Source organism: Lagenorhynchus albirostris, chromosome 4 (genome assembly GCF_949774975.1).
Source record: "Lagenorhynchus albirostris chromosome 4, mLagAlb1.1, whole genome shotgun sequence".
NCBI classification, from domain to species: Eukaryota; Metazoa; Chordata; class Mammalia; order Artiodactyla; family Delphinidae; genus Lagenorhynchus; species Lagenorhynchus albirostris.
Genome location: NC_083098.1, coordinates 44,878,105 through 44,901,324, shown reverse-complemented (window position 1 = coordinate 44,901,324; position 23,220 = coordinate 44,878,105). Strand labels below are relative to the sequence as shown.

Here is a 23,220-nt window from a genome sequence, read left to right as displayed (position 1 = left end):
CTTGGACATCATGCATTTCAAACTGCTTAAAAATATTTCTTCCACTATATTGTTTTTAATAAGAAATATGTGAGAAACAACTCCTGCAGAATCACAGATAAATCCCTTTTTCCAAAGTATTACTTAGGGGTAGATACTGATTGATTTTTATTGACTGCAAGCTATTTTGCCTTTGTATTGTTAACTAATGTGAAAAATTCCCTCTTCTCATTAGAAGGTGTTTTCATGGGAGGTGGAATTCTTTGTCACTTTTCCAACTTGCTCTTGTTTTCCTAACCTTGTTTCCTTAAGCTCCCACCATTGAGTTTGAAGAAGCTGCATACCAAGTCCGGGAACCCTCAGGGCCAGATGCCACGGCCATTCTGAACATCAAGGTGATCCGCAGAGGGGATCAGAACAGGACGTCCAAGATTCGCTGTAGCACACGGGACGGGTCGGCCCAGTCTGGTGTGGATTATTACCCAAAAAGCCGAATCTTAAAGTTCAGTCCTGGTAATTGAATGCCAATCCCAATCTGTAGGTTTTACTTAAGAGAGAGGCAGATATCTTATATTTGAAGAAAGGAACGAGCAGAAAAATGAAAGAGAGAAACAGTATTTCCAACAGCGTGAAGTACTTATTAAGCACACATTTGAGATTGTGGGAGTCTTTAAATTTTCTAGTTAGTAAAAATGGCATGGTAAAGAAAGAAAAAGGCCAAAGAAATGCTTCACTTCAGAACATCCTAGGCATTTTGGCTCATTCAAAAGGATTTTTTGTTGTTGCTGTTGTTAGCCTATGATTTGGTTGAGCAAGGAGGGCACTTGATTTTTTTAAAATATACATGATTTTTTGTATATTTTTGAATGTTTGTCATTCAGCAAACATTGGTACAAACCACTGTGCTGGGCCCCTCGGGGATTACTAAACCCAGAAGGCACAGTCTCCATGCTCAAGTGGTTTGACATCTACTAGGAGATGCTATGAAGATGAGTCAGGGAAGAAGGATGGGATTCAGGTCACAACCAGCTGTTTAACTGTCTGATATATTTATTTAATGGAAGGAATGAGACAGAGGAGGAGTTGAATTGTATGCTTGGCTTTTTCCCAGAACTTTATGGAGCAGTATAAGGTGAAAAGGCTGTTATAGAGCCTGCCACCATGTGTGATGTAGCCAGAAGTGGGCAAAAGTGATAGAAGGCCTTTTCAGAGGTGTCTTAGCAAGTGGAGGGAGAAAATGACTCCCTTGGAAATGGAGGGGGGCGGTCTCTGTATGTCCCTGTCACCCACTGGAGCTTCAGAGGGCTTTCGGCTCCATCCCTATGCATCTGGTTCATGTTTACAGGGAAGGTAGGTGCCCTTCCTCCACATCCTCACAAGGACCTCTCTTCCAAGTGTGTTAGCTTTTTCCTTTTCTGCATAAGCATCTGGGGGAAAGGCAGGTCTTAGAAGTAACCTAGCCCAGATGTCTATAGGAGAGGAAGAAGGGCACCTTGACTACTGCCCGAGATATCTGCACCTTCACAGAATCACTTTACAGAAAAGGAAGGGGGTTTCTAAGCTCTAACCCTCCCCATTCCAGGCTGCCAAACCTTCACATTATTGTCTTTGCAGAAATGGCCTGGTAGGTAGCCCTTGAGCTGTCGGTCCCCAGGAGACAGCTTTGAAGGATGGTGTACAAGCACTCTGCCGCACAGGAGCTCATGCCTAAATGTAAAGGGGAAAGAAAAGTTAGGCAAAAAATCTCATAGCCAGGGTGGAGCGTATTTTGAATCATAGATTTTTATTACCACCAGCTAGTGTCAGGCAGGGGCCATTAATCCTCATATGGCGTTGCATAGTAAATCTGTGGTACTGAGCCTCCACCACAGGTGGAATTTGACCAAGAAAACAGATTCCTCACTTGAGATGGGGCTAACGTGATAAGCAGCCACTACATTGATAGGAAACCTCTGAAAGGAAAGGGCATATTTCAACATAAAGCCTCAGCAGTGCCAACCTGCACTGTCTTAAGTGGGTCACTAATGAGGACCTTTGCCCTCTTTGTTCTGTCCTTGGCGAAGGTGTGGATCATATCTTCTTTAAAGTTGAGATCCTGTCCAATGAAGACCGGGAGTGGCATGAATCGTTCTCTCTAGTCCTTGGCCCGGATGACCCAGTGGAAGCTGTTCTTGGTGATGTGACCACTGCCACAGTGACGATTCTAGACCAGGAGGTGTCAGGGAGCCTCATCCTGCCAGCGCCGCCCATTGTGAGTCTCTCAACCCAAAGGATCGTTGCTTATGTCCTAGTAATTAGATAAGAACTTGAGAGAAGCAGGACTTCCAATGCTGCACGTCTTCATTTTTCTAACACAGTGATTTTCTTTGCTTTTTTTTGTTTAACATCTTTATTAGAGTATAATTGCTTTACAATGGTGTGTTAGTTTCTGCTGTATAACATAGTGAATCAGCTGTACTTATACATATATCCCCATATCTCCTCCCTCTTGCGTCTCCCTCCCACCCTCCCTATCCCACCGCTCCAGGTGGTCACAAAGCACCGGGCTGATCTCCCTGTGCTATGTGGCTGCTTCCCACTAGCTATCTATTATACACTTGGTAGTGTATATAAGTCCATGCCACTCCCTCACTTCATCCCAGCTTACCCTTCCCCCTCCCCGTAACACAGTGATTTTCAACCAAGAGCGAGGGCTCTTGTCCTTTCCCCCAAATCCCTCACTCCCATCACCTCTGGGGAACACTTGGCAATGTCTGGTGACATCTGTGGTTGTCATGACTGTCACACTAGGTGCTATTAGCAGCTAGTGGGTGGAAGTCAGGGAAGCTGCTAAACATCCTGCAATACACAGGACAACGCCAACAGCAAGGAATTATCTGGCTCAAATGTCAGTAGTGCCAAGGATGAGAAACCTTGTTTTGACATAAGAGTGAGACCAAACCATACTGAGACCTTAGTCTGATAAAGACAGAAGGTGCAATACAATTGATCTTCTCATTTCTTTGGTGGAACCTAGAAGAGTAAAAAAGGAATATTACCCCACATCTATTATCCTACATACTCGCCACACACATAGAATTAAGTATCTGCAGAAATGTACCACCATGTTTCCCAGTTTGGGGATGAACAGAATGAACGCACCGACTTCACAGTTAAGAGAAAAATGCATAGAGGTTGCCAAGAATTTAACCCGTGATAATGAGCTAGTCTTAATAAGTCTTATAACCTCCCTCGACTAGTCTCATAGAGTAAAAGGATCATTTCAAAACGTGTCTCTTCTTTGACCATGGAAGAAATATACTACCTTTATTTACTCCTGTTATGCCAAATGTGCTACGGCATCCATTAACAATTTAATGCAACTTTAAACTAGTAACTGCCGTTTATGATATAGTTTTAGTTACTGTGTATGGGGGGAGGGGAGAGTATTTTTCACACGAGTGATAGGGCTCTGAATTAGGAAGGAGACCAATAAGATAATAAAGCTTTTAGCTCACGGGGGAGGAAGATGTTCTCCACCATTAAAGATCTGCAGTATCTTTTAGGGATGCCTGGCCAAGCATTGTTAAAACTTCTGCTATATTTTAAAGAATCCCTAGGAGTTAAGTGATCTCCTGAATCTCTGGGGAAGGGAGCCTTGGTTCTCTGACCTTCCCGATACCCACCCCGGGCTGAAGCTTTGTTGCTCCTTTGCAGGTTGTCACACTTGCTGACTATGACCATGTGGAAGAGGTTACCAAGGAGGGAGTCAAGAAATCCCCCTCCCCGGGCTACCCACTGGTCTGTGTCACCCCCTGCGACCCCCATTTCCCCAAGTATGCCATCATGAAGGAGCGCTGCAATGAGGCTGGCATCAACCAGACGTCCGTGCAGTTCAGCTGGGAAGTGGCCACCCCCACTGATGGCAACGGGGCCCGGTCTCCCTTTGAGACCATCACTGACAACACGCCATTCACCAGTGTCAACCACATGGTAGGTCTGTTTGCAGAGGGAGAGACCTGGCGTTTCTCTCTGTTACTCCAACTCTATCAAATTTCTTAAGGTCCCTGCATGACATTTGGTATAAAATAAACAAATAAGCAGGTACACAGAGTACACACACAATCTTTTTATTCTTACATATAAGGAAAGGTAATATGGTGTAGTAGAAAGAGAACTAGGCTGATAACTCAGACAACCTGTTTACAAACCTTGATTCTGTCTGTTTTTAACTACACGATGTTACGAGTTCACTTAACCTACTGAGCCTCAGTTTCCTATCTACAAAATACCAAGTCCACTTAATCCACTTGACAAGGTCATTGACACATCAGATATATAAAAGTGATCTATATTGGAGAGGGTGTGGAGAAAAGGGAATCCTCCTGCATTGTTGGTGGGAACGTAAATTGATACAGCCACTATGGAGAACAGTATGGAGGTTCCTTAAAAAACTAAAAATAGAATTACCATATGATCCAGCCATCCCACTACTGGGAAAACCATAATTCAAAAAGACACATGCACCCCAATGTTCATTGCAGCACTATTTACAGTAGCCAGGTCATGGAAGCAACCTAAATGCCCATCGACAGACGAATGGATAAAGAAGATGTGGTACATATATACAATGGAACATTACTCAGCCATAAAAAGGAACGAAATTGGGTCATTTGTTGAGATGTGGATGGATCTAGAGACTGTCATACAGAGTGAAGTAAGTCAGAAAGAGAAAAACAAATATCGTATACTAACGCATATATGTGGAGCCTAGAAAAATGGTACAGATGAACCGGTTTGCAGGGCAGGAATTGAGACACAGATGTAGAGAACTAACATATGGACACCAAGGGGGGAAAGTGGTGGGGGGTGGGGGTGGGGGTGTGCTGAATTGGGTGATTGGGATTGACATGTATACACTGATGTGTATAAAATTGATGACTAATAAGAACCTGCTGTATAAAAAAAAAAATTAAAATTTTTTTAAAAAAATTAAAAATAAATAAAAAATAAAAGTGATCTGTAAGTGAAGTAAGTCAAAGATCCCAGGTAGGTACAATTAAGGATTACTGTTCTTTTCATACCTCTTACACCATTCAGTAAGGAGTAGGGTATAAACTTAAGGACATGGACCGAGGGTTCTCCCACACTTGTATGTCCATCCCAAAAGAGCCACCACATTGATGGCACATAGTAGGGACCAGTTATTAAACAAGATGAGAGGATGCTTGCTAAGTGATCAGCATTTTTCAAAGCCCTGTGAGAGGACATGAAAAGAGGTTCCAAGTGCAGTTGCTGTCCTCAGCAAGTTAGGAGGCCAGACCCACACGCCTGCCACCATCAGAGAGCAGTCAACAGTGGTGGTTCTCCCGACCTCAGGAAACAGTCCATCACTCTGACTCTGCCCCTTACGCCAATGAAGTTCTTCAGAGGAAGAGCTGTAAGCAGTGGAGAGTCAGGCTCCGCAGAGTATCTGGCACATAGTAAGCATTTAATAATTTTTGGCTGAAATGAGTGCCATTAATAAGTTTGGAAATCAGAAATTTCTTTCAGACTGAATTTCTCTGGATTTTTCCCTGCAAACCCACCGTTTGTTCTCACTTTAAGAAGTGCCTCGTGTGGGGCTTCCCTGGTGGCGCAGTGTTTGAGAGTCCGCCTGCCGATCAGGGGACACGGGTTCGTGCCCCGGTCCGGGAAGATCCCACGTGCCGCGGAGCGGCTGGGCCCGTGAGCCATGGCCGCTGAGCCTGCGCGTCCGGAGCCTGTGCTCCGCAACGGGAGAGGCCACAACAGTGAGAGGCCCGCGTAATGCATTAAAAAAAAAAAAAAAAAAAAAAGTGCCTCGTGTGGATGGGGCCCTAGTGGAGGAGAGCTGTTAGATGTGCACGGGAGGCTTTGGATAAAGCAGGTCCTTCATGTCCGTTGTCTTTGACACAGCTTAATCAGAAAGGCCAGAATATTCATTTTGCAATATAACCTAGTTTGAATTTAAATTATCTTTTTTATTATTATTAAAAATGTAAATGGCAAGACAGCGTATTGTCTCATAAGTATCTAATTCTCTGTTCAACAAAACCATGAAGGGGTTTCATCTGATTTGAGCCAAATATACATTTGTAACAGGTACCAAGTTTATGATTTTACTTCATGTTTCAGTTTTCCTTCTTGCAATGAATTGGTGACAAACACTTTTACCCCTGTTTCCTTTGCTCTATCTTCATTTCTTCAATTATTTATTTAATACCATTGTACTGTATGCATTTTTGTAAGATGCCTCAAATCCCTTCTGAACAAAGTCCATGTATCAATAAATAAATAAAGTGTTGGCAGCTAATTAAATCATTTTAATGGAAAAATCTTCCATTTTTAATGGATTTCAGTGAAACTTGTTTCCATGAGTAGAATTTATAAGTTTGTATGATTGCTTTGTGGGAGGTCTATGGCACACAGAACTACTAATTCGTTTTTCTTATGTATTTCCCTGTGTCTATGCACTCATAACCTATAGAGTTTTGGTGACCTATGTTGCCTCTGCATGCATTGGGTTAAGCATGCTTATGGATTCTGTATGCCTGGGAGCATGAGAGAATCTGTAGAAAGACTTTCAAAGGCCAGTAGGTGCACAATATTATGTAACAACCTACATGGGAAAAGAATTTGAAAAAGAATAGATATATGTATATGTATAACTGAATCACTTTGCTGTACATCTGAAACTAACACAACATCGTTAATCAACTATACTCCAATATAAAATAAAAAGTTAAAAAAATAATAAAGTTATTATTTTTTTTAAAAGGCCAGTAGGTGTCAGAGGCCAACTTCTAACTTCAAGTCTGCATGTTATTGTAACCCTTGCAACATGTGTAGTAATTAAGTGGGAGGTGAGGGAGGGAATAAAATTAGGGAGGAAAGAAAACTAAGAACTCCTAGAAAAGAAGTATCTTTCCTCTTTATCCTGATACCATGCCCTCAGCGAAAGTGACTTGGAGGCAACCAGTCTTGCTGGAAGTGCTGAAAACCAGTTAAGTGGTTCTTATGCTGAACCTAATATATAAAGAGAACAACTGTCACAGGGAACTAGTCATCTCTGGGCTCTTGCTACACATCTGTCAACTTGTTAGTTACCTAACTTACCACCTTAGGCTCTACGTACTCACTGCTCTGTCCCTGGTGCCTGACTCCTGGTAGAAAGTCAGTACTTATGTGGTAAATGAATAGATGGATGGATAGATCAATGGATGGATAGATAGATAAATGGACAGATGGAGGGATGGATGGGGGATGGTGTGGACTAAGAATGCTGCCTGCCATGTCAGTAAGCAAAGGATGTGACAGCCATCAGCCACGATAGCCGATGGTGCACCCTGAGGAGACTCGGGATGAGAAAACACAGGATACTGGCCCCAGGTAGCTGAGGTGCATATCAAAGGAATGAGTTCAGTGAGCCTAAACCCTTGCATCTTCCCAAACATAGGAAAGTGCTCAATTCCTTAACTTGAGGTATCTGGTTTTCTTTACTTAAGAGTAAGCTTTTGATGTTTGAACCACTGGTCTTTTGTTGCAAAAACTCCTCTATATCCTGGCTCCCCCCACCCCCCTTGCCCCTTGGAGCAGGTCTCTCAGAATTATCCGAGTTGCTGTGTCTCGGGCTTAAGTCCTCAGTTTTGCCCGCCGAATAAAACAGAACTCAACTTTTAGGCTGTGCATTTTTTTTCAGTCGACAATAGTCTTCACAGATTACCTTGTACCAAGAATTGGGGTGGCCTATCACCCAGAAGGTACGTGTGGGGAGCTGTTGAAGTAGTGTACACGTCTGAGGTGCTTTATTCTTCCTGGTAGGTCCTGGACAGCATTTACTTCAGCCGGAGATTCCATGTACGTTGTGTGGCCAAGGCTGTGGACAAGGTGGGCCACGTGGGGACCCCCTTGAGGAGCAACATTGTTACCATCGGAACAGGCAGTGCGATCTGCCACACCCCAGTGGTGGCTGGGACAGCCCGAGGCTTCCAGGCTCAGTCCTTCATCGCGAACTTGAAATACCTGGACGTCAAACACAAGGAGCATCCCAACAGGTCAGGCAGGTGGTTCCTTCCGCGAGGAGATGGCAGAGGGAGTCTCCAGCTATGCTTTCTGTGTTTTCTGGGTGGGACAGATCAATGAGTGATGCTTCTGCAAAATAAGAATAGTGGTGGAGCTTCCCTGGTCGCGCAGTGGTTGAGAGTCCGCCTGCCGATGCAGGGGACACGGGTTCGTGCCCCGGTCTGGCAAGATCCCACATGTCGCGGAGCAGTTAGGCCCGTGAGCCATGGCCGCTGAGCCTGCGCGTCCAGAGCCTGTTGCTCCGTAATGGGAGAGGCCACAGCAGTGACAGGCCCGCGTACCGCAAAGAAAATAAATAAATAATAGTGGTGATGAGTGCTTCAGAAAACGTTTATATTCTTTGAAGGCCCCCTAAGATCTGGCCCCTTGTTATCTTCCTAGCCTCATTTCCCTCACCTTGTCATTTTCACCTGCCAGGCCACTCACAGGGAATCATGTGTAACTTCCCAGGGCTTCAGACTCTCTTAGGTGGCATGCCTCCGCCTTGTGGCTACTCCTGGCTCCAACTCTCCCCTGCTCCCTTCCACTCAGCGTCGTTAAATCCGATTGTCCCACTCTATCTAACCCATGTCATCTCTTCTAGGAACTTTTCCATCATTTCCCCCAATTTAATTTGGAAGCTCTTCCTTCCGGCTTTTCTGGTACCCATGTCTACCTCTCTCAGAGCATTATCATTATTCATTCTCTCCTTGTCGCCCCAGGAGATGATGATGGCAGGGAACATGACTGTTTATTTTGCATCCCCTCTGCCTAGAACAGTGCTTCTTGGCAGCTAAGAGGCACTAAGTATCCAGTGAGCAAATGAGTAATAACACTGTGTAAATTGTAAGTCAATGGACAGATGTGCTTTTATTTTTTTCCCTGTGCCACTATGATTTTGTTGGAAAATGGATGCTTTCATTTTTGCACGCAAAAAAAAAGAATTCGTGTAGGTTATACATATTCATTAAACCTCATAGTATTTATGCATGTGCCTTTATGAGCAACTGAGTTCAGAGAAAGGGGTTCATTTGCATGAAAAAAAGATTTGAACGTGGAGCCAAGAATATGCAAATCCTTCTTTTTTTCTAACAGAATGAAATTTATTTTTGTTAAAAAGCAATAACAGAAGTGCCCAGGGTTACTACTGACCCCTTCCTAGCAAAAGAGCCATCCTGTTCATGTTCTGAGGTTCTGATTCCTCTTTAAAACGTGAGTCTTTTTTTCTGGGAGGCAAGCTGTAGAAACTCAAAACGCACCCTCAATAAACATGCTGAAAATTTAAACTTGTGCCGTGAAAAAAATGGCAGCCCCTAAGTACAGTTCTGTTGTGTTGCAATATTTATTAAGCTCATATTTTATTTAGAATTGTGTACTACAGGCTCTGGAGAAACAAAAGAAGGGAAGGAAATGGTCCTTTGCCCTCATAGTGGAGAGGCAATATAAACAAGAGTCTGAAAGCACACAAGAAATAGCAGCCAATATAAATAAGTTACAGATTTCCTGGTCCAGAGGCACCTAAATGTGAAAGGATGGAGATCAAGGCAGAGCTTACTGCAGATTGATGCCAGTGAGGCCTGGTGGCCTTGTTGGACTGCAGGGAGAGAGGGGAGGGAAGGCTCCTTAAGTTGGGGAGAGACCGTATGCAGAGTGGTTTATTACTATTTGTAGGCTTTTTTCCTGGGTATGGATACTGGCCTTAGTGTTTAAGAGCTCAGTGATGTCTTTTTGGCACAAATACTTTAAAAAAAAATATGCGGCGACCGCAACCTCCACAGACACTCAAGGTGACAGAGAAGGGCAGCAGTACCTGTGTCAGTCACTCGGCTTTAGCTCATGAGGAAACAAAGCTTCCACTTAAAGCAGAAGAAAGCTATAAAGTCATTTGTGATTGTGATGTTATCTTTTCTTGCACGCACACACACAAAAATCTATGATTCTTGATTGCTATCAGTCCTGAGTCTGGAGGATCTCCTGGGGGCTGGAGAGAGGAGAATAACCCTACATGCACATCATACCCTTATGTTCAGAGAGAAATCCTACATGGAAAGCTTCAGAAAAGAAAAATTGGTAAATTCATTGATGAAGACAAATTGAGTTATGAGAAAGAAATGTACCATATTAACTGCTTATAGCGGGCACCTAAACACTGATTCCTACCCTATTTTTTCCCTTAGAATCCACATTTCAGTGCAGATCCCACACCAGGATGGAATGCTGCCCCTTATCTCCACCATGCCATTGCACAACTTGCATTTTCTACTATCTGAGTCCATCTACAGACACCAGCACCTCTGCTCCAATCTCGTCACCACCCGTGACCTGAGAGGCATCTCAGGTAAGGGAAGAGTCCCCTGCTGGTTTGCCCAGCCCAGCCCAGTGCAGTGACCCTTAGGAATATGGCTAAGTGCACTCTGCTTTTCATGTTTTCTGGTCCTCAAAATCTGCATGGTTAGTGGATTTCCTCCTTAGCAAGCAACCAAACACAGGCAGCTCGGACAGTGAAGTGAACAGGAAAAAACAGGGAGCGTGGAATGAAACTGACAGGTTGAACGTGCCTATTCCACTCCTTATACAACTGAACAGCTGTGAGCCAACTGCTTTCTTATCTGTAACATGAGGATAACAACTGCTACCAATCAAGGTGGGGATTAAGTGCGTCTACATTTTTAAAGCGCCCGTCTTGGTAAATTTTAGCTCCTTCCTTCTCCCGTGTTTGGATCTGTGCTCTAAAATCCCATCATCTCAGCATTTTAGAAAGCTCACAGGCAGATATTAGATGTTATAGGATGGTTCTCCGGGGGCAGGAGCTGAGGTGGAGCTTGGGGTGTGAAACGTTTATTTAGGGACCCACATCTCCTAAAGGGAAGGAGAGGAAGCAGGATTGGGCCGAGGGAGAAGTCAGCCTGAAGTGCAGCCGATGAAATGCCTCTTCAGGGAGCTCTGGAGAGAGCCCATCCGTCAAGCTTGTCCTGGGACAGCCCCAATGGACAGACCTCTCTACCCGACCTCTCTCAGTCCTTGAATGCAGACTGCTCAAGCAAGAGTGTGACCTCGGGCTCTGCAGCTGATGCAGGCCTGACGGAGCTGACAGCTGCGGTAGCGCATCTCCGTGTTCAGCAGGGCAGACATTTTACTTTACAGAGAATCCTGTCCACTTCCATTCACCTTAGCAAGTGCACACTAAATGTGCATTTCCTCCCTTCACACCTGATGAATCATTTAACAGTGTTTTGGAAGATAGAAAAGCATTTATGTGCTCTTCCATATTCATTAAGCATCACTTTGGGTAGTGATGGTCTTTATACAGTAGAAATTAGTGGAGTGTAAATGATTTGTAAATCACTGAGCTACAGATGAAAGTTTAATTGGTCCACCTATGCAAGCTAGTGAAAGAAACATACCATGTTTATAGGCTGAAAGTTTGCACCTCTTCCTACTTAAACACAATTAAATTCAACACATGTTAACTGAGACCTTAGTCCTTGTGGGGCAGAGGGCTGGGTGCTGGTGTCAAACATTCTAAGAAATGCATCAGCTCTTTCAGAATACTATAGTTGCTTTGAGTACTATACAAATTTTAACCCTAATATTCTAAAATTGTATCTGTATTCAGCTCTCTGCTGCATAAAGGTCTTCGCTAATTTAGAACAGTTCAGTTGCCTGGCAGCATTTGATCCAATGATTTTTGCCTGTAGCAGGGGAAGTTTCATCAAGCATAATTAGCGAGCTATCTACTCATTAACACAAAATTAAGACTTTTTTCTCCAAGAGTTCAGAAACCATAAGAGGCAGGGGAGGTAGTCAGATGTTTCTTTGCTGGCTCTCCATAAAAGCTATTTTTAAAAAATTGATCTTAAAAAAATAACAATTCATCATTAAATAAATTGATCTTAAATACTGTGCTTTCAAAAATAAATAATGATAATAATTCATCCACAAATTCTCCGTATACTAAATCCATTTCTTCAAGAACTGATTGTGGGGCTTCCCTGGTGGCGCAGTGGTTGAGAGTCCGCCTGCCAATGCAGGGGACACGGGTTCGTGCCCTGGTCCAGGAAGATCCCACGTGCCGCGGAGCAGCTGGGCCCGTGAGCCATGGCTGCTGAGTCTGCGCATCTGGAGCCTGTGCTCCGCAACAGGAGAGGCCACAACAGTGAGAAGCCCACGTACCGCAAAAAAAAAAAAGAACTGATTGTGAAGCATCGAACCAGACTGGCCGGGTGTGAGAGGCAGAGCTTCAGGGTATTTTCTTTTCCTAGACATACGAGGGCCACGGAGCTCTGGCTTCTTCATTTTTGGTCTCGTCTGTTCACCTTTTCTTCCCTGGTTCCTGCAGCCTCTTCCAGGAGTCTGTGAACCCAATCACTCTGTTTAGCACATGACGGGAGGCAGATTACAAACTCCCCTCGCATTCCCACCAACCTTGCGTTGGGAGCCCTGAGCTGCTCTACTAATGGTCTCAGGTAGAGGGAAAGCTGTCTCATGTCCCAAGGATGTGTCTTCTCTCCCTACCCAGCTCCTGGGCAAAGGGCAAGTCCACAGACTGAGTTACTGTTCCTTGCTCCTCCCTCCCCTGCAGAGGCAGGGTTCCTGGACGACAGGGTCCACGACAGCACGGCCCTGGGGCCTGGCTACGACCGCCCCTTCCAGTTTGATGCCAACGTGCGGGAGCCCAAGACCATCCAGCTCTACAAACACCTGAACCTGAAGAGCTGTGTCTGGACGTTTGATGCCTATTACGATATGACGGAGCTAATTGACGTCTGTGGGGGGTCTGTAACTGCCGACTTCCAGGTGGGTGCCCCCGGGGGTCTGTCTGAAGGCTGCGTGCATCTGGGTGTCATGTGAAACTTTGTTCATTCCTGAAGCACTTCAGCTGGCATGTTGCATCCTGTCGGCCCCAGAACCGCACCGACCAAGGGAGTCTTCTTTATAAGTCCCTCAAGAGAGCCCTTAGCAGCATCGTGGCCAGAGTGAGCCCCGCAAAGTCCTCTAAATCAATTAACTGGAAAATTAATGTGGAAAATGTTTCAATTAAGATGAAGAAAATTAACTATCTGGCACAGTCATTTATATAAAAATCTAATAGTTTTACTCCTCTAGGTATATATGTTTTTTCCTCTGGGTATATTTTGGAAAGCCAAAAAGATTTACCTTTGATGGGAAAGTTATTACTAAGTCGTTGTGTTCTCCCCACATGGGGAAATGAGTCCAAATGACAGGTGGAGTGCCCTGTCTTTCCGCAGACAAGTAGAGCACTGTTGTCTCGAGCATGGAGAGGTAACCTGTCGAAAACACCCTGCTTTCATACCTATTCCAAACCTATGCCTAACTGACAACCCTTGTGAAAATAGACACTTTTAAAATGTTTAATAGTCGTTAAACATCAGTAACCAAAAAAAAAAAAACTGTTACCGCAAGAAGTCATAGTCATAGGAGGGCCGTTATATCAAAGGGACTAGGCTAATGCGTCCTCACGGGAAAATTGGTTCTACCCAATTCTGAGTAGTTATCTCAATGAACTAAAAATCAGATGTTTGTTCTTCACTTCAAATCAGGTTTCACCACACTGTAAGAAGGGAACCTGTAGAGGGACTTAGAGTAATCATTTTACAGAAGTTTCTTGGGGTAAAATTCATTTTGATTTCTTGAGATGCCTCTCATTTTGGTTAACTCTCATTTTGTTTATACTAGCGCCCTCTACTGAACAGAATTTTAAGGCAGTCTCAGGTTTTCTTTCTGTTTCTGCAATTGCATAACCTGCATTCACTTTCAAAAATGCAAAGCTAAATGATTGTTTCTTCCTCTGGCCCCTCAAAAATTAGTGTTCTCTGTTCTCCATGACTTTAATTACAGTTCTGGATATTTTTATTCAGCATATGCTTAAAAATCACAAAGACGGGCTTCTCTGGTGGCGCAGTGGTTGAGAGTCCGCCTGCCGATGCAGGGGACACGGGTTCGTGCCCCGGTCCGGGAAGATCCCACGTGCCGCGGAGCGGCTGGGCCCGTGAGCCATGGCCGCTGAGCCTGCGCGTCCGGAGCCTGTGCTCCGCAACGGGAGAGGCCACAACAGTGAGAGGCCCGCATACCGCAAAAAAAAAAAAAAAAAAAAAAAGGAAAAAAAAAAAATCACAAAGACAAGGAATTTTTATCATATATGTCCTACTTCTTAAACCAATAGAGAAAGAATATATACACAGAAGTACTTCACTGTTGTCTGCCTCTTTAAAAATAGTTGAAACAGGTGGTATATGGTAGAAAGAATATAGAACTTAGACCCAAGCCCTAGTTCATATTCCTTTATCAAATATCAGCAGAGTTGGATGAGACATAACCTCTCTGAACCTCATCTGAAATTGTCTCTATCTCAAATGAGAAGGCATTTTAGCAGTGTCTGGCACAAAACAGTTGTGCAGTAAATATAATGGCTGTTTTTTTTCTTTTTAAGGATTAGTAAGTAATATGAATTTAAAGGAGAATAAACAGAAACAGAGGAAAAATTAATTTTGCCAGTCAGCTAGAAAATTTATGGAGGTTATAATATCAACAATGATGAGATTGGGGCAAGCATATTTAATAACACCTGTATATTAAGGGGACAGGACATGGTGCGAAACCCAGATAAAATCTGGAAATTTTTTAAAGAAGACAGAGTAAGGCATTTCACAAAAGATTCTTAAGTGAATATGGAATTAGTGGAGTCTAAAGAGAAATTTGGAATCCAACTGGCAACTTTGAATATGAAAGAATACTTTGGAAAAATAAAGTTTTGATGTTCTAAATATTGATAAAGCATTCAGCTCTTTCCATGAACTACTCATGGAAACACTTTACATGGGTAAAGAATTTTCAAACAAAAAATGTGTGTAAGTTCCAAAGTGTATTATAGCATTTGGCCAATGACAAAATAAAATAGTTTTAAACTAAGTTTTTTGGTTATAAAGGAAATATATATTTATGGAGGAAAATATAGAACACATTTAAAAGCGAATACACCAACTCCCCTACTCATACACACATATACACAGTTATCTTCTTCATGAAAGCTTCTGCTCATATTGTGTTATCTTTCAATTGAGTTTTTGTTTGTTAATTGCATAGTAAAATGAAAGTTACAGAGCCGAATTAATAGCAGTAACAGGAACCCCTTTAGAAAAAGGTTCCCTTGGAAGTGCTGATGTGCTGCCTTTTCAAAATTATTTCAACAAAGCGTGGAATGGGATGGGAAATTATCCAAGTAGGCGATGCTCTGAGCTGTCAGTCGGTAAGTTTCATAGGTATGATATCCAAATCCCACGACCTTATTTCCTTTTGGAGGAGATGTAAGTACTCACTAAAACATCCAAGTCAGCCTCATGTTCATCCAAGGATCCAGGCTTGGGCATCCTCCCAGTTAGGGTTGCTTCATGCTCTCCCACAGCCAGCTCACTGGAAACTATATGCAGTCAAAGGTCAGCCAGGGACTGTGTGCTGACGGTAGATCCCAGATCTGCCCCGCTCCTTTGTGAATAGCTGTGATGCCTGAAAAATCTCAGCCAAGGCTTCCAGCAAATGAACAGTGTAGGCAAAGCTTCTCACACTTCAAAAGCGTGTTTAAGTGTCACCTCCTCAGGAAAGCCTTCCCAGATTACCTTATCTAAAGAAGCACTGGCCACTTCCCGTCCCGTTGTTTACTTTATCTTTTAATTTATGAATCGCGTTTACTAGGCTGTAGCTTCCATTAGGGCAGTGATTTTGGATTTTTTCCACTGCTGAGGACCCAGTTCCTAGCCTGGTGCCTGGCACAATCATGGGCACTTGATTAATACTGAATAAGTGACTGAGAGAATGAAGATTGAACCAAGATGTGATGTTCATATGCCTTTTCATCCTGGAGAGAAATAACCCTCTCTGTGTGCACGCTGCTTGCTTGGCAGGTGAGAGACTCTGCTCAATCGTTCCTGACAGTGCATGTGCCTCTGTACGTGTCCTACATCTACGTGACAGCCCCCAGGGGCTGGGCCTCCTTGGAGCACCACACCGAGATGGAGTTTTCCTTCTTCTATGACACTGTTCTCTGGAGAACAGGTATACCCACTGACATCTTAACGAGTCTTACGTTACGCTCAAGCAAGATTAAAAGAAAAAAAAAAAAAAGTAGAGACTTTTAACAGTGGCTGCATTCCTCATCCTGTTATCCTATATGCAGTCAAAGGAGAGACAGGTAAAGTCTAAAAAGTATATAGACCTGTGGTACCTGAAAAAGAATGATGTTGATATATGTTGATGCTGGAAGGCCTCCAGCATCATGATACATTCAGTCCAGAGAGCGAGGGGCCCAGAGTAGAGGGCGGCAAGTGACAGGTCCTATACTGCCCGTGAGGGGGTTCGCACGAGTGTGTGTTCTTTGGAATATAGTCATGTTCACTTTCTCCTAGGTAAAAATGGTGTCATTCATGTTGTTTAAGGAGCAAAGGGTCTTGAAATCAGATGCACGGAAATGGAAAAATATATCAAGAATAACCTGGGTCCTTTTATTCATTTGGCATCGAGTTTGCTCTTTTGTTGCATTTTTTAAAGTAGGGATTTTAACCCTAGTTTTACTTCAAAGACTGCAATGCTGAATATTTTTAAATGACCTTCCCCTCAGGCTTGTCTCTGTTATGGCTCTCTTTGAGAGGAGCCCTCAGCCCTCCAGGGCCTGGCTTGGTGACAACCCTTCAGCTAGGAACTCACACCTCTCTTGTGAGAACCACCTTCTCCCACTGCTGCCCCATGAATGTCCCCTAAAACTCCATGAGTCTCTCCTCCACTCACTCTAATCACTGAGTTGATTTTGGCTTTTTCCCCATTTTCAGTGTCCTATACTTCAAATACAACCCCAAGCTCATTTGCCCTTATTTTATTGATCCCATTCTTCCTCTCTCCCTCCCTGGTGGTGATTTACTTGATCTGAGGCAGAGTTACTTGATCTGAGGAGATTTCTTTAAATAGGGTTTCACTTCTAGTAATGGAAAATACAGTCCTTCCTTCTGTTAATGGTTTAAGCTCAAATCATTTATTTGCTTTATATTTCTCATAGGAAAAAAACTTCAGGGAGTTTTCACACTCTGGGTCAGATAATTCCTTGAGCTTGGGGTTTTTTAAATTTTATTTTTTCCCCTCCTTTGGTTACCCTTTAGTTTTTGGTCATATTGAACTCCATGGGTATTGTGATTGCAATTGCCCATATTAAAGCCACAGTTGACTCATGTTATGCCATGTATAGCTGGCCTTCTACAAGCTAACCTTTAATTTTCCATTGCTTTCAATATGAAATGTAGCCACCAGGACATTGGCTATGGTTCTGTTAAGTACTGAAAGGTGTCCTGGTGAGGTAAAGAAAATACAGTATGAAGCAGATGTGCTGTAACCACGTCCTGGTGCAAAGTTAATAGTAAGAAGTTTTAGGGACCATTTTTTTCTGAGCTCTGGCTGGGACCCTGCATCTGGGCTAAGTGGCATCTTCAGGTATAAAGAGACTATGTCAAGAGAATAGAACTGTAAGAAAAGAACCAAGTAGAATGAACTGTCTTACAACGTTAACTGGCACATGTCTCTAAATACTCCATGTTCACGCAAATATGTAAATTTGTCCTAAGTTACATTCAAGTAAGCGTGCAGCTCTACTTAGAAGTGTCCCTGGGATAAGTCGCATGTAGGCTACTGTCTGGGAGATCTTCTCCAAGCCCTCACTTGGATGTCTTGTGTACGGCTGCCTTCCCAGGAATCCAGACGGACAGTGTGCTCTCTGCCAGACTTCAGATAATAAGAATCTACATTCGAGAGGATGGCCGTCTGGTCATTGAATTCAAGACCCATGCCAAATTCAGAGGTAATATCAGTGCCATTTTTTCCCTCAAGTTTTTTATTACTAAGAAACATTCAAACACAGAGAAAAGTTGAAAGAATAGGACAATGAAGAACAAAGTCAACAATTATTAACATTTTGCTCTGTGTGTGTGGTACATACACATGCGTGCGTTCCCATTGTTTTGGTCACACCATGTGAAGACAGGTTGCAGGCTTCATGCCAAGTTACCCTAAATACTTCAGTAGACATCTCCTTAAACAAGGACCTTCTCTTATGTCGCAACAGTATTACCATAGCCAAGATATTTCACACTGATCCGATAATATCTAGTCCCTATTCTTATTCCCTCTATTGTCTCACAGATGTCTTTTCTACTTGTTTTTATGTTTGTTTATATTTACTTTGCATCTGTTTATATAAAAGGAAGGTGAATCTAATCAAGATTCATATGTTACAATTTGGCAGTTATACCTCTTTAGTATAGAATAGTCTCCTTACTTTTAATTATTCAAGACACTGCATTACTGTAGTTTTAAAGAGTGGAAGTGTCTTGCTGAGTAACCCTGATCTTTTTAATGATGTTTACAATAGCCTCCTTCCACCAAGGACTTGAGCAGCCCTAAATGAGGGGTTTTTTAATCTGAAATTGATATTTCTATTCATAAACTACTGCGATCTTTCTACCTCCAAGAGACACGTTGGTTGGAATTCAAAGCTAAGTGCGTTCAAGGTTCATTGTCACATAAGGACTCGTATTATCGTGCATATGCTCACTAGCATCATTTCTACAAAGCATATTCATATTGTTTATAAATGTATATGACCGTAATGGCCATCATGAGTAAGGTGATGGGCTGGAATAAGAGGCCATGCTGTCCCAACCTGTGTGGAATATATTCTCAGAGGCAAGTGCGTAGGTATAACCTTGTTTTATAGCAGAATATTAAATCAGTTCTAAGGCTTGTATAAGGGATTCACCACAAGCACAATAAAACTTACAAATAAGTGTGTGTTTGTTTCCCCTTGAAATAGGGCAGTTCGTGATCGAGCACCACACCCTCCCTGATGTGAAATCATTCATATTGACTCCGGACCATCTCGGAGGAATTGAATTTGACCTGCAGCTCCTGTGGAGTGCTCAGACTTTTGACTCTCCTTACCAACTCTGGAGAGCCACAAGCTCTTATAACAGGTGAATACAGGATGGAGTTCAGGGGTAAATCTGAAATATTCTCAGTTTCTTTAAGGGCTTTTCTTCAAAAGCTGGGTTTCTATTTTGAAACGGAGATAGAAACAACCCTCTGGCATATAGAGAAAGAAACAGATGTAGCTCAAATCAGCTTCTGATGTGTAAAGCGGGAAGTGCTCACCCGTATTCCAAGGGTGAGAACAGGCAGGGTGCACATCACTTTCATTCACCTCCCACTGGCCAGAACTTAGTCACATGGCACATCTACCTGCAAAGGAAGCTGGGAAATGTGTCCAACTAAAAGCTTAGTATCATAAAGAAATTTCATTCCAGTTACCACAACCAGTGCAAAATCCAGGATCTCTGGTTTTCAGGTCCAGATGTCACACCTTACGGTCCAGTGTCCTATAAAATAAATAGCAAGATTTAGTCCCCTCCCACACCCAATATAGAGGTAGAATGAGAATTGGATAAATACAGTAAAACATCCCATTTGTAAAACGGGAGAATAGGGCAAACGAAATGAAAACTTTTACCATGAAAAGGATAATGGAGTCTACTGTAAATATTGTTAACCCCATTTTACAGATCACAAAATTAGAACCATATTTAGCATGAAAACCTTATTCTTTACAGTTAAGAAGCGGCAAATTGTCTGAAGAATCATTTTCAAAAAGATTTTTTTAGTTACAAATGTTTGGTCTTATATCAAGTATTTTTTGTGTATACTGATTCCTTTGAAATCAGTATATAATAAAATAATCATTAAGGGCTATGTTTCCTAGAACCTCATGAGATTGTGCAGGTACTTGTCCCAATTTATAGGCAGAGAAATGGTCCTCTTGAAATCCTCTGCTGACTCCCCACCACTTACCAAATGCAGTCCAGCTCTTTGAGCAAGACACATATCCTCCCCTCTAGCCTTACCTCAAACCCAGCCTTTTAACCACATGAAACATCGCCCCAGCCCCTGACTCCACCAGCTCATCCATACATCTGTACCTTTGCAATTCCCCTGTCCTTCCTGCTCTTTTCCTCTGGCAAATCTCAAAGTCCTCTGAGCTCCAACTAAAATGCTGAACCCTCGTGACACCTTCCCTGACTTCCCATACAGTGCTAGAAGCCCCTACTCCTTGTTCACACATTGTTCCAGCTTTTACTGTAACACAGCTCAATATATTTATTATGCTCTAAGTGGAGTCCCATTTCCACTAGATTGTGAGCTTCCCAAGGGTAAAAGGCATGCCTGCTTGATCTAGAAGCCCCAGAACTGCAGGTTTTAGCACATGGTCAGTCCTGAATAAACATCCTTTAGTAGCTAACATTTGAGCTAAGGAGGTAAAATCCATAGATAAACGGCAAAGTGACAGACAACACCAAGTGTTCTGTGCTGTGTGCGCTGTGAGCCGTGCAGAGCCCTGACCACAGCTGCTCAGCGAGGGGAGCTCAGGCCCAGCACGGGCTGGAGAGCTGTCCAAGGCTTCTGGGGGAGGCGGGGCAACTGGTGGGAAATGTCTAGTTTTCAGAAAGGAGGGGAGAAGAACTACAGGATTAAAAACCTGCATCCAGGACTGTGTTTGGCATATTTGCAGGGATAGTCAGAAGTCGACCTAACTCATATTTAGGGATGGGAAAACGTAGGACTGCAGCCTGGGGAGACCATACCATTTGTCCTGCATTCATGTGTTCAACAAATATTTACTGAGCTTTTACTATGTGTCAGGGAAGGTTCTGGGCACTTGGAATACATCAGTGGACCAAATAAAGATCTTTGCACGCAGCAGTGGACATGATGAATGAGTATAGTATCACATGTTAGAAGGTGATAAGTGCTATGGAAAAATAAAAGGTCGCGAGCAGGGTAAGGGGAATCAGGAGTGCAGGGACATTGTAATGTTGGTTAGGATGTTCACAGTAGGCCTCGTTTAGAAGGAACATTCAAGCAAAGACTTGAAGGTGGTGCTAGAGTTAACTATGCAGAGTACCGGGGAAGGGGTTCCTGGCGAATTTCCTGGGGTGTCTGGTGTGGCTGGAGCGGAGTGAATGAGGAGGAGGGTAATAAGCAGGAAGGAGCTGGGTGTCGGGCCGCCGTGGAAACTTCTAGGCCAGTGTGCGGACTTTGTCTTTCACTCTAGTGCCACAGGAGCCGCTGCAGGGTTTGAGGGGAGGAGCAACAGGATCTGGCCTGACTTTTGGAAAGCAAGGGTCAGGCATGGACACTTCTGCCTAATTAACTATTTCTATTAATTAAGAGTTAGTATTCACGTTGTACAGGTCAATTTTTGTGTAATTCAAAGATAGCATACAAGATCTGGGCTTCCCTGGTGGCGCAGTGGTTGAGAGTCCGCCTGCCGATGCAGGGGACACGGGTTCGTGCCCTGGTCCGGGAGGATCCCACATGCCACGGAGAGGCTGGGCCCGTGAGCCATGGCTGCTGAGCCTGCGCGTCCGGAGCCTGTGCTCCGCAGCGGGAGAGGCCACAACAGTGAGAGGCCCGCGTACCGCAAAAAAAAAAAAAAGATAGTATACAAGATCTCATTTCCTGCTGGTCCAAGCTTTGGAGAAAGATAAGGATCGTGTGAGAAAACTGCAGACATACAGACACAAGCTTTGGGGGCATGAAGGGGCTTAGAAACTAAGCCCTGAAAGTTCGCCAGGTTTGGCTAAAATCATACAACCGTGGCAGAGGCAAAGCAAGAGTAGGGTTAGACTATCTTCCCGTTTCCAGCCTGTGCCATCCCACTAAACTGAACACAGGCTGTGTCCTAAAGATTTTATTTCCTTGTTTATTTATGTTTACCAAATCTTTGCTATCACTTTACTAATAAACAGATACAAATAATACAAAAGAAATGGTCAAAGGATGAACACAGAGGATACGAGAACTGTTCACGATCACAATAGTTAGAATTAGGATTCACGGCCCTGAGCACCTCATTCAATGGATGGCAGCCTCCCAGGGCCCTAGAAGAATCTTCCTGAAGCTTCTGGCTGTCTGGCTGCCTTCTAGGCAAACTGCCAGGGCTGGGCTGCTACCGATGACAGGTGTGGGAAGTGAAGTAGGTGAGGCTACAAAGGCTCCACGCTTTCAGGTTCATGACCTACAGAGTCCCGTACCCCACCATAAACGTGGAAATTCCCAGCAAGTCATCTCCGATGAGGAGTGATTTTGTTCTTCAACTTCGTTTATAAAGGGATGAAGCCGTAGAGTTTGGGAGAGAAGCCTTGAAACTGAATGCTAATGAATGGGGGTGGGGCGTTCTCTGGAGTGGGGTCCTTTAACCCTGAGGCCTTTGCCACCTATTCAGTCAGAGCAGCAGCAGCCCGCACGGTCACATCTCAATAAATAAAAGCTTTTGTAATGGAGAATGTGTAACAGGGTGTCAGTCAACAAGAGACACTGAACAGAAATTGTCAAGTAAGTTTCATGGGAATCTAAAGGAAATCTAGTTCTGTTTTGCCTTCACCGGAGCCTTTTAGATTTTTATCAACAGTGTGCCTTTCTCAGCATTTCTCATGAAAAGGACTGGACTAAGTGAAAAAGGAGCTCTATTTAACACCTCTGGATAGTACTCTAAAGGTTAAAACAATCAGTGATGAATTCCTGAAACTTGTGTTTGCAGACTCTTAAAGTTCTTGGTCGGATGCTGAACACAAATATCATCCGAAAACCGTTTAATGAAGTGTGTTTCTGGGTAAGTAAATAATCTATAAATGGGTCCCTCTAACCACAGTCTGCCTGCATGTTTCCAGGAAGGACTACTCCGGGGAGTACACCATCTACCTGATCCCTTGCACTGTGCAGCCCACTCAGCCTTGGGCGGACCCAGGAGAAAAGCCTTTGGCCTGCACTGCACACGCCCCAGAAAGGTAGGGAAAGACAGTTGAGCCTCACTATTGCGAACTTACCTACTCGCTAACATTTATTTGTATTTAACCTCAAAACCAGTTTTCGTGGTGCCATTCCCATCATTCCTTGACATGCAGAGTAAGACAACCCTCTGCCTTCTCATACTGTAAACAAGTGTTTTTTTTTTTTACATCTTTATTGGAATATAATTGGTTTACAATGGTGTGTTAGTTTCTGCTTTATAACAAAGTGAATCAGTTATATATATACATATGTTCCCATATCTCTACCCTCTTGTGTCTCCCT

The 23,220-nt window shown here is 43.4% G+C and overlaps 1 protein-coding gene across 1 annotated transcript in view; it reads left to right on the top strand.

The window, feature by feature from the left end:
- FRAS1 (Fraser extracellular matrix complex subunit 1) overlaps window positions 1–23,220 on the top strand; it is a 467,475-nt gene that overhangs the window by 428,624 nt on the left and 15,631 nt on the right. Inside the window, exons 61-70 of the mRNA XM_060147971.1 lie at window positions 292–492; window positions 2,043–2,230; window positions 3,676–3,951; window positions 7,801–8,033; window positions 10,218–10,378; window positions 12,623–12,837; window positions 15,960–16,110; window positions 17,789–17,896; window positions 18,908–19,067; window positions 22,818–22,934. Coding sequence (XP_060003954.1) covers window positions 292–492; window positions 2,043–2,230; window positions 3,676–3,951; window positions 7,801–8,033; window positions 10,218–10,378; window positions 12,623–12,837; window positions 15,960–16,110; window positions 17,789–17,896; window positions 18,908–19,067; window positions 22,818–22,934 — 1,810 coding nt within the window. The remainder of the gene's footprint in view (window positions 1–291; window positions 493–2,042; window positions 2,231–3,675; window positions 3,952–7,800; window positions 8,034–10,217; window positions 10,379–12,622; window positions 12,838–15,959; window positions 16,111–17,788; window positions 17,897–18,907; window positions 19,068–22,817; window positions 22,935–23,220) is intronic.